General features: G+C 34.8%; 1 protein-coding gene across 1 annotated transcript in view; it reads left to right on the forward strand.

Moving 5' to 3' along the window:
- Positions 1-305: 305 nt before the first annotated feature.
- The window catches only part of ABCB5 (ATP-binding cassette, sub-family B (MDR/TAP), member 5), a 135,227-nt gene continuing 123,333 nt past the window's right edge, over positions 306-12,199 (forward strand). Inside the window, exons 1-4 of the mRNA XM_011944166.1 lie at positions 306-358; positions 3,639-3,693; positions 5,744-5,894; positions 9,178-9,232. Of these exons, the coding sequence (XP_011799556.1) occupies positions 306-358; positions 3,639-3,693; positions 5,744-5,894; positions 9,178-9,232 (314 nt within the window). The remainder of the gene's footprint in view (positions 359-3,638; positions 3,694-5,743; positions 5,895-9,177; positions 9,233-12,199) is intronic.

Consider the following 12,199-nt stretch of genomic DNA (forward strand, 5'->3'; position numbering starts at 1 on the left):
TCCTTGGAATCTCACTTTCCTTCTTTTATTCCAATTCCAACACTTTCATTAACTCCAAATCTAAGCCTAGAATGAAGCAAGAAAGTTATAAATTCAATGACAAAATTTGAATCCGTGAACTGCCAAGCCAGAAACTTCAGTTGGAGTAGGGGGCTGGGCAGGGTGAAATTCTGAGATGCTTTCTGTTTCAAACTGTGAGAGATGTGGGACGGAAAGAAAGGTGTATATCAACTAAGTGATAAAAGTCACATAGCCATGATACATTTGTTAAAATTGTATTTCAGAAGAAGTAAATTGTAAATAAGATGGAAAATTCTGAAAGAGCTGAAGAAATGCAAGAAAATCATCAGAGAAATGGGTAAGCTTTCACTAAGTTCTGTAAGTATTCTTCTACAACTTCACATGCAATTCATCCTTTCCACACCTGTAGCAAAAATGTTTATAATTTTTTCCCAAAAATAGCAATGCTATTTGCATTTTGCTGAACTTCAACATAAGCAGTCTTAAAACTAATTTAATAGTGATTTTAGGAAGTGCAATAGGATTAATTGTAATAGGATTTATTTATCCAGGATTTATTGATTTAGTGCTTCAGATATCTCTTCTTCTGAATTTCTCGTTGTTAATTTCTTGTCCACCATTATGTAGAAGAAAGGCACCTGCAAATTTTAATTTCAATTATCGGTGGACCCTTCATTCCATGTGGTACATTTAATACAAGAAAATATTGGATTCCGATTATTTTTTCACTGAATAGAGGTCTCTGTGAATATGTATATTATACAAGTTTCTACACCTGGAATTCATTAATTGAGAGTTTTTAAATGGAAATAATTTCACATCTACTTTATTTCCACTTTTACCATAATAATTGTGTTATATTTGGACATACAATCTATAAAACTGGAGAAGACCCCCCGAGGTCATGTAGTTTATTAATTCAGTAAACAGCCAGAGAGGGTGTTCTTTTGATTCATTTTCTTATGAGTCAGAATCAGAAACTTCCTTAGGCTAAAGCAAATTCCATTTGGGAACATTTTGAAAATCAAAAGAACTGCATTCCAAACTTCTTTAATCTTTTTGTTGTTATTTTCCCAAAGTAAATGTTCCCCTTTCTAAGCGCCTTTTCCTCATAAATTCAAAACATTATCTAAAGATGCCCTAGCATCCTAGTATGAGGGGATGCTGAGGGGACAGGTTTATTTTAGAATACATTTGTGCTCTTAAGCATTACCTGTGGACTGAATAAATCATGTGTTCAGCATATATTTCACAGGAGGCATTGTAACTGGATAGTTAAGAGTTCGGGCTCTGGCATCAGACTGAAGTTCCATCACTGGCTACATAAACTTGGGTTGTTTTACTCTGTGACTGTTTCCTCATCTTTAAAGTGATCATGATAATAATATACTACAGACCTCATATATATATAGATATACTACAGAACCACAAAAGCTAATAGGTCAGTGGCAATAACAACAGCAAACTGCAACATCTATATGCTATCGCACAGAAAATTAGAATGGGGAGGTGGTTGTTTTTGCTGGTTTCCATAAGGAACTGAGAAAATACACACCTAATTTCATTTGGATGACTAAAGAAGACTGGAGAGAATGGGAGAAAACAATATGAAAGAAAATAGCAATGGGAATTGAAGGTAGGGGTTGGATGGGCCCTGAAAAGTGAAATTAGTGGAATATAGGTGTGGGGTCTGGCCATGAAGTATAGGCAGGATTCCTATTAGGTGGAGGTAACACATTTGGAGCTGAGAGCAGAATCGTCGCAGCTCTGGGCCATGCTGATTTGCACTAATGAAAGTACTGGGCCACCAACCTCTCTAAGATCCCCTCCAGTTTGCAGAGCAGCAACTAGCACGCTAGGACTAGGAGCTAGCGCGGGTGTCACCCGCACAATGGAATCAGTTTCCTCTGGGCGCCTCAGGCTCCGCCCTCGGTCTTCGCCAAAGGACACTTGGCCCCAAGAACTGTGTAGAGGGAGGAGACCCCCAAACCCGCCCACCTGCCCACATGTTGCTTTCTTGTCTCAACGCTGATAAAGAGACTTTCACAAAACGATCCAAGCCCTCCTTCGAAACCTTTCCATGAAGGTCAATCGGAGTTAGAAATTATTTCCCTGAAACAACATTTACCAAGAGAAGAGGATTTACTGGGTCTTAAGCTTCAAAATCTGCATCTAGAGGTGGGGAAACGGATTGTAGGGTTTTGCAATGGTAAAGCATTTTTTTGTCATCTCATGCCTCACCCCAGAGCAAATTGACCGGAACACAAGTAAATTATTAATCTCAGGTGGAATAAAATTAAGTGAATTGTCATTTATCAAAGCTGGCAGAATAATGCGTTATAAAGCTGGAGAGGAGCCAGATGTTTGTCTTCCTGTGATGTGTTTATAAAAAACTTAAACTGTTCCCTCCAGTCTTCTCTTAATGTTTCAGAATTTTGCGCATGCATGTGTGTGTGTATATTTGTGTGTGTGTAACTGACAGATTGCTGTGAAATCAGTGGATACAATGTACAGCTTTCATGTGGACCTCCTTGAAATGTGAGCATACAAAGCTAAGAAATGAAATTTTCAAACAGGGAGACAAAATTCAGAGTACAGTTGTTTAATGTGTACCTACTAGAACTCATTTCATTTAAAGGTCAGATTTTGTTACTAAAGGTTAAAAATTACAGTCCATCACTTCATACTCATTATGATGGCTAATACTAAAAAAGATAAAAGAAAAAGGAAAGAACAAGTGTTGGTGAGGATATAGAGAAACTGGAATCCTTGTGCTGGCAGGAATGTAAAATGGTGTAGTTGCTACGGAAGACACTACAAATGCTCCTCAAAAAATTAATAGTAGGATTAACATGTAACCCAGCAATTCTACTTCTGGGTATATACTCAAACGAATTAAAAGCAGTGAGTTGAAGAGGTATTTGTACACTCATATTCCTAACAGCATTAATAGGAATAGCCAAAATGTGGAAGCAGTCTTAAGTGTTTGACAAAACCTGGCAAAAACATATAACGCAATATTATTCAGCCTTAAAAAGTAAAAATTGCAACATCTACTACAATGTGGATGAAACACGAAGACATTATGCTAAGTGAATAATTCAAGGATGAACTTTGAAGACAGCCAGACACGAAAGGAGAAATGCTGTATGATTCTACTTATCTGAGGTGCCTAGAGCAGTCAGATTCATAGAGACAAAATAGAACCATGGTAGACAGGGGCTGGGAGGAGGGGACAATGGGAAAATGTGTAATGTGTACAGAGGTTTAGTTTTGCAAAGTAAAAAGAGTTCTGTGGGTAAATCAAAATAAATGGTGGCACAACAATGTGACTGTACTTAGTGCCTTGGTTATACAATTACAATTATTCAAGAAGATAAAGTCTACATTATATCTATTTTACCACAACTTTAAGAAATTCTACTCCAGACACATGTCTTCAAGTTACTACCCTAACAAGTTTATAGACAACCAGTGACAATTGTCTATCATTAAGTTTATTTTTAAAATTTCAGTGTTGATAGAAATTTGCTACGAAGGTAGCAAAGTATTAATGGAAAAATTTTGTAAATTATATTCACATTGCAACTGTTGCATTTTGAACTTTTATTTTCCAGAACTGTAGAAGAACAGTCAAAACTGAGAAAGGAAGCTGTTGGATCTATTGAGATAGTAAGTGAAATCAGTTAGAAAGTATATGCATTAAAGATTTTAGAGACTTGTCAGTAGTGCATAGAATGATTGTGTTTATTAGATTGCATCCATTATTTGTGGTAAAAAGGGAACCAAATGATTCATTAAACTATCATAGGAAAAAGTATAAATAATCTCAAAATTCCACAATAAAGGATAGGGAAAAATAGCATAACATCCACATAATGACTCAGTGTTTCAAAAGTGTTTGTGGGGGGTGTGTGTGTGTGTATCATACATAAATGTTACCAAAGGATATTTCTGAGTGGTGGAAAATTATGAGTGACTTTTACCATCTATGTTTACATTTCAGTATATTCCAATTATTCTGCATTGTTATGTGTTGTTATTATTTTTAAAGTGTTACAAATCCTTTTAAATCAAAAATAATTATCTAAGTATTTTTTAAAGCCTGTGTATCAGAGAATGTGTCAGTACCCTTCTTTGAAATCATGTTTAAGGAGCGTTTCATGCATGTGTTCCCAGACATGGCCTTTACCAACTCTAATCTCTGTGTCAGCCTGGCTGTCAATGTTATGTCCCTATAAATATACATGAAACAGCCCCTGTTTTTTACAAAAGTCAATTAAAAAAGAAAACTGAATAGTAGCAGAACATGATAAACTTTATCAAGGAGATAGCATTATTCTGGAGGAAGGTGGAGGAGTAGATACTCTCTTAATGTCCGTAATGCTGAATGCAATGCTGTGGAAGTAACACTATAAATATTTATTAGCTATTGCACTGATGAATGGAAAAATAATTTTTTGGTCTCCATTCATAAAATATGCAGTAAGTTCCTCTTGCTGTTATTCAAATCTAATTACATTTTAATGCTATTTAAATTTTATTTTGGCCTCTCTTGGTAAAATAAATAATCCATGTTTTCAATTCTGCTCATGGTTTGGTTTTGGACAGATGCTATGGGGACAGAATATAATATAAAACACTCAATAGATGGCTTTCAGGCATTTCTTTCTTATTCCAAACAGCCCTTAAAAATTATTATTGACCCCCTTAAATATCCTTATTTACAGGATAGGCATTGTTCTGGGTAGAAAAAAGAAATCTAAGGAATTTAAAATAATCACAAATATAATTCATTACATTTTTACCAGTTAGTTCTGTGCACTGAACTTAGCCGTGATATTGCTATGATGCCAGTGAGCCTAGGGCATTGAAAGTGTGTAGATCAACTTTCCATAAACTAAGATATTGTTGTTGCAGTCTCCAAAATATCTTAACTTATTCCAAAATCAACCAAATGGAATGAAGTTTCTGATTCATACCCACCTCTGACCTGACTTGTGTCAGGTATCTACAATTTGTACTGATTTAGCTGCTTTATGTATTATTATTATTATTATTATACTTTAAGTTCCAGGGTACATGTGCACAACGTGCATGTTTGTTATATAGGTATACATGTGCCATGTTGGTTTGCTGCACCCATCAACTTGACATTTACATTATGTGTTTTTCTCCTAATACTATCCCTCCCCCAGCCCCTGACCTCCCAACAGACCCCGGTATGTGATGTTCCCCGCCCTGTGTCCACGTGTTCTCATTGTTCAACTCCCATCTATGAGTGAGAACATGTGGTGTTTGGTTTTCTGTCCTTGTGATAGTTTGCTGAGAATGATGGTTTCCAGCTTCGTCCATGTCCCTGCAAAGGACATGAACTCATCCTTTTTTATGACTGCATAGTATTCCGTGGTATATATGTGCCACATTTTCTTAATCCAGTCGATCACTGATGGACATTTGGGTTGGTTCCAAGTCTCTGCTCTTGTGAATAGTTAGCTACTTTACATTTTAATGCCTTTAAAGGAGATGGTAAATTCTCAGTTTAAGTATTTGTTTTTACTTTAGATATAAATACATATCTATGATTTTATGCATTTATTTACCATCTTAATCAATGTGTAAAGTCATGTTTACCAGGTGGCAAAGGGTGTAGGCTGCTGTTTTGTGTGTGTGTGCTTGGTGTGTTTGTTTGTTTTACAGCTGTGGTGCTTGTTTTCCTCAGTTCCGCTTTGCTGATGGTCTGGACATCACACTCATGATCCTGGGTATACTGGCATCACTGGTCAATGGAGCCTGCCTTCCTTTAATGTCACTGGTTTTAGGAGAAATGAGTGATAACCTTATTAGTGGATGTCTAGTCCAAACTAACACAAGTGAGTATACGATTATTTTTCTGTGTCACTCAAGACACAAAAGCATTGAATAAAGCAAACACACGTTAAGCTCATAAGGCAGATTATTGTGTTGTAAAACAGTATCCATATAATCTGTATTTAAGTCATTTATTCTGCTATATTGCTAGGCACTAAAGAAACAAAATCTTAATGACCACTGAGGTCTATAATTAAATTAAAATAAATAAATAAATAAGAAACAAAAATCCCCTATTAGTCAGGGTTCTCCAGAGAAACAGAATCGATAGGATGTGCGTGAGAAACAGAGAGAGAGAGTGTGTGTGTGTGCACGTGCGCGTGTGTATAGAGAGATTTTAAAGAATTGGCTGGCTCACATGGTTAGAGAGGCTGGCAAGTTCAAGAGGGTGGGCCGGCATGCTGGGGACTCAGCAGAGAGCCAATGTTGCAGTTCAAATCAGAAAGCCATTTACTGATGTTATGTAGGAATCATCTGAAGCCCACAATAGTTCAGCTTGTCTCTCTGAGAATTCAAATACTTTTTTATCAGAAGTGGTGATTACATCAGGATTTAATCAAAGGCTTGGGTCATCCCAGGCCACTAGGATGTAACACATCCTTTAAAAATAAGAAATCAAGGCTGGGTGCAGTGGCTCACGCCTGCAATCCCAGCACTTTGGGAGACTGAGGCCAGTGGATCACCTGAGGTCAGGAGTTCGAGACTAGCCTGGCCAACATGGTGAAACCCCGTCTCTATTAAAAATACAAAAAATTAGCCAGCCATGGTAGCAGGTGCCTGTAATCCCAGCTACTTGGGAGGCTGAGGCAGGAGAATCGTTTGAACCTGGGAGGCGAAGGTTGCAGTGAGCCAAGATTGCACCATTGTACTCCAGCCTGGGCAACAAGAGTGAAACTCCATCTCAAGGAAAAAAAGAAGGAGAAAGAGAGGAAGAGGAAGAGGAAGAAGAAGAAGAAGAGGAGGAAGGAGAAGAAGAGGAGGAGGAGGGGGAAGAGGAAGAGGAAGAAATAATCAAGTATGATCAAATCTTTCAGTTTAGTAGTTACTTAGGTTTTGTTTGTTTATTTGTTTGTTTGTTTTTAGTAGTTTTTAGCCATGCACTATATAACATAATGCAGAAGAGAAGAAGAAAATTATAGCACTAGAGACAGATACCCTGAATTGGTGGTGAGAGGAACTAGCGATTAGGTGTGGAAAAGGTGTTTTTATATTGCCCTTATTTGTAGGCATCTTTCATGTATCCTTTGTAGCATCCTATTTCAGGGTCATGTCTTTCAAGGTGACATTATTCTTTAGGTGTAAATTCCAGTGATTTTCCTACGCACTGATGTAATAGCTATGCAGTGTTTTTAATCTGGTAGATATTATAAATATTAGTAATTTCCTGATTTTATGTGCTTTTCCCCAAATTCCACACTAGGAAGTATTGTTATAAATACTTATTATAACTGGGACAAATGACTCTTTACGACCTAGACTGTCTTTTCATCAACATCAGCCTATCTTTGTGCAGTCTACTTCCCTCTGTGCTCTGTTTGACTTTAAATTCTAATTTATACCTAAATTATACCTTCTTGTTTTCCAAAAAGCAAATCTTTAAGCAAAAAAAAAGTCTTCAAAGCAAAAAAAATCTTTAAACCCAAAAGCAAATCTTTTACGTGTACTAATCTTGAGTGGAATAAACTCATTGCTTCCATCTCTGTCTTTCCATAATCTCCTGCTTAAACAGTTATGATTTTTTAAATATTTTAATAATATAAATAAAATTAAGAATATAAGTTAAAATCTGACATATTAATGATGTAAATTGATATATATGCTAAATAATTTGTTGTTAAACAAATGGAGCCACCAATTCACTGAGTAAATATTTATTGATTGTCAACCTCATCTGTTTGAACAAATGAATGAATGAATGCATGAGTAAATGAGCAACCTGGCAACCTAAGACCTTCTGCTTGGCAGTATTCCTTTTGTTAAATTTTTTCTGTAATTGATTGCCTTACCTGTTTTGGATAGGCTAGGTACTACATATCTAATTGCTATTGCTGTGAATTCTAATTTTTGTTGTTGTTCAAGGCTTCTCCAGTTTCCTGGTTTTATCAAATGTGGTAAGCATATAGAGGAGTTCAATAATGATTTAGATAAATTCATGGATATTATTGGTATATTATAACACATTGTTAAAGAGAAATAGGGATATTAAGAGGCAAACCTTCAACCTTCTAACATTGATTTTCAGGAGGATAATAGAGCAGGATTATTCATTCCTATAAATAAAAATATGAATAATAGCTATCATTAGTTGGGGATCCATTTTTGTTTGAGTCCTGATCTTTCCAAAATATTACCTCTATCAATATAATCTATACACTGAGATTATGCCATTTTTATGAGATTGCAGGAACCATTTTTAGAAACAATGTTTATTTCCTTTATTTGCTCAGTTAAATCTCATTGAAATCTCCATTTCTGCCATATGAATTTTGGTATTTTTTCCTACCACAATTCCATAAATAGAATAAGGGAGAAATTATTGTTGGCATATAAATAAAGATCATAAACATTGTAATATGTGATGACGTTATGGTTATAACAGATGAAGAGTCATGATGTCTGCAGTTCATTGCAAATGTTGATTATAAAGGTATAAGGAGAAAATTAGAATCATGGATATCGACCACGGTTTGTGTTGTTCATGAAATCAGGACTTTGGTATATTACACAGTGTACAATATTTTTTTCTACTAGAAGATATATAGAAAAGTTTCATAGAAAACTAACAACCTTTCAACATTGTTTTACTATGTTACTATCCTGGTTATACTCAACACGTTTCAATGAGCTCTCCATTTTTCCCATGGCTAATTCTTCTAGAACTTACACACATGTTCTTGCTTTTCTTGGACTTCTGAAATCATTCCCTGGAGTGTTTTAAACTGAATTCAAAGTATATAATCTCAGGCAGAAGCAGGGAATTCTATTACTATTATTTTCCTGACTGTTGTCTGATCAGAGATGTCCCAAAGAATTCTTTCCAGTTATGAGCTATATGGTTAATGCTTCCTTATAGTTTTCCAAGTTTCGTGAGTACTTCTTCAGAGCAGAAAAAATTATTTCTAGTTCTAGGTTAAAGAATAGAAAATGAGATGATAATAAACCTGTTTGTGGGCAGTAAATCTGTTGTCTTAAGAGGGCACTATATTTGGTTTGGAGGGCGATCTGTGTAACAGTATGATCAATTATAAATTAATTTCCTCTATAATTTAAATACCTTTTTTACAGCAAATTATCAGAACTGTACTCAGTCTCAAGAGAAGCTGAATGAAGATATGACTGTGTAAGTTCAAATGAAATGTTAATATCACATTTGTTGCCTGATGCTTTATTTAAAGCTTACAAGAAAAAAGCAACTGAAATTTTGTATGACCATTAATATTACATAACAAATGATTAAAGCAAACATTTCCTCTTCTTTCATTAGGCATATAAAATGCAATTAGCACATATTATTTCTTCTACTCAAAAGGTGTATAGGTCATATGCTTTGAGTTGTATTTGACAAAGTTGCCATCAATTTAAAAATTGTAAGGATTTGCATTTTTGTAGGAATTTTGCCTCCCAGCAATATCCTGGGAAAGAAAGGACTTGATTTGCCTTCTAAAAAATTATATTCCTTGTGAGGCTCATTGAAAATTCTATTTCTTTAAACATCAAAAATCACAAAATGTATGCAACAAATAAATAGTAAAAGTAATAAAATACTTTTTAAAATAAAAATAGTAAGGTTTTATTCACACTAAATTTGGAGACTAATTCTTCAGACTATTATGGTAAAGTTGTATCCAAACAAAAAATTGTAAAGTCTGAATAATAAATAATTTACAAGGATGTTCTGTTTTGTAATTTTAGGTATTAAACAGTATGGTTCATTTACTCAACATGTTCTGACTTTCTTAGGTAGACACTACCTCTCTCAGTATATTGACTGGATTTCCATACTGCCTCACTAAAATTTTCTGGGTCTTTACTCTAAATCTAAATGATTCCTATTCTTTTCCCCCAAAAATGAAGACACCATGTTGTCAAGGGACACCCATCACATTGCAGTGACATCTTCTGGGCCTTAATTTTTTTTAATTAAAAAATTATAATTGATGCACAATAATTGTACATATCTATGAGGTACATAGTGATGCTGTAATACATGTAACATATAATGATCAGATCAGATTAATTAGCATATTCATTATCTCAAACATTTATCATTTCTTCATGTTGGGCATATTCAGTATCTTTCTTCTAGCTATTTGAAATCATGTAATATATTATTGTTAACTATAACCATAGTTAACTATAATACTATAGGACATTAGAACTTATTTCTTGTATCTGGCTATAATTTTAGCATTAACAAATATCTCCTTATCCCTTCCTTCTCTCTACCTTTCCCAGCCTCTAGTATCCTCTGTTCTTCTTTAGTTTTAATTCCTAATATGCCCTGTCCAATATGTTAGTCATGGCCATTTGTGGCTATATAATTTTGTTTATAGATTTAGGGGGTACAAGTGCAGTTGTGTTACATGGATGTATTGTATAGTGGTAACGTCCGGGTTTTTTGTGTAACCATCACCCAAATAGTAAACCTTATAGCCATTAAGTAATTTCTCATCTCTTACACCCCCTTTTACCCTCTCAGCCTCTAAGTCTCCAGTGTCTATTATTCCACTCTCTTTGTCCATGTGTACACATTATTTAGCTCCCACTTATAAGTGAGAACATGTGGTATTTGACTGTTTCTGAGTTATTTCGTCTAAGATAATGGCCTCTAGGTCCATCCATGTTGCTGCAAAAAAAAAAAAAAACCATGATCTCACTATTTTTTATGGCCGAGTAGTATTGCATGCTGTGTGTGTGTGTGTGTGTGTGTAAACATTTTCTTTATCCATTCATTCATTGATGAACACTTAGGTTGATTCCATATCTTTGCTATTGTGAATAGGGCTACAATAAACATACAAGTTCAGGTATCTTTCTGGCACAACGATTTCTTTTCCTTTGGGTACATACTCAGTAGTGACACTGCCAAATTGAATGGTAGTTCAACTTTTAGTTCTTTGAGAAATCTGTATACTGTTTTCCATAGAGGTTGTACTAATTTACATTACCCCCAATAGTGTATATGTTCTCCTTTCTCTGCATTCTCACCAACATCTATTATTATTTGACTCTTTAAAAGTAGACATTCTGATTGGTGTAAGACAGTGTTTCACTGTGGTTTTATTTGCATTTCTCTGATGATTAGTGATGTTAAGTATTTTTTCATATGCTTTTTGGCCATTTGTATGGCTCCTTTTGAAAAGTGTCTGTTCATGTCCTTTGCCCACTTTTTAAAGGAGTTACTAAGGTTTATTTTATTGTTGTTGTTGAGATGTTTGAGTTCCTTGCAGATTCTAGATGTTAGTTTTTTGTTGGTTGCATAGTTTGCAAATATTTTCTCCCATTCTACAGGTTGTCTTTTCACTCTAAAACATAATCTAAAAGATTATTTCTTTTGCTGTGCAGAAGCTTTTTAATTTAATTAATTTCCATTTGTCTATTTTTGGTTTTGCTGCATTTGTTTTTGAGGTCTTAGTCATGAATTCTTTGTCAAGGCCAATGTCCAGAAGAGTTTCTCCTAAGTTTTCTTCTAGGATTCTTATCATGTCAGGTGTTAAATTTAAGTCTTTAATACATCTTTAGTTGATTTTTGTATATGGCGAGAAATAGGGGTCCAGTTTTATTCTTTTCCTTACAGATTTCCAATTTTCCCAGCACCATTTATTAAATAGGATGTCCTTTTTCCAGTGTATGTTTTTGTTGGCTTTGTTGAAGGTCAATTGGTTGTAAGTATGTGGCTTTATTTCTAGGTTCTCTATTCTTTTTCCTTGATTTATATGCCTATTATTATACCAGTACCATGATGTTTTGGTTACTATAGCCTTGTAGTATAATTTGAAATCAGGTAGTGTGACACATTCAGCTATGTTCTTTCTGCTTATAGTTGCTTTGGTTACTAAGCCTTTTTTTTTTTTTTTTTTTGGTTGCATATGAATTTCAGGATTGTCTTTTCTAATTCTGTGAAAAATGACACTGGCATTTTGATAGAAATTGCATTGAGTGTATAGATTGCTTTGTCTAGTAAAGTCATCTTAATGATATTGATTCTTCAGATCCATGAGCATGGGATGTTTTTCCATTTGTTTGTGTCATCTACAATTCCATTCATCAGTGTTTTGTAGTTTTCCTTGTAAAGATCTTTTAATTC

Source organism: Colobus angolensis, unplaced genomic scaffold (assembly GCF_000951035.1).
Source record: "Colobus angolensis palliatus isolate OR3802 unplaced genomic scaffold, Cang.pa_1.0 Scaffold229, whole genome shotgun sequence".
NCBI lineage: Eukaryota > Metazoa > Chordata > Mammalia > Primates > Cercopithecidae > Colobus > Colobus angolensis.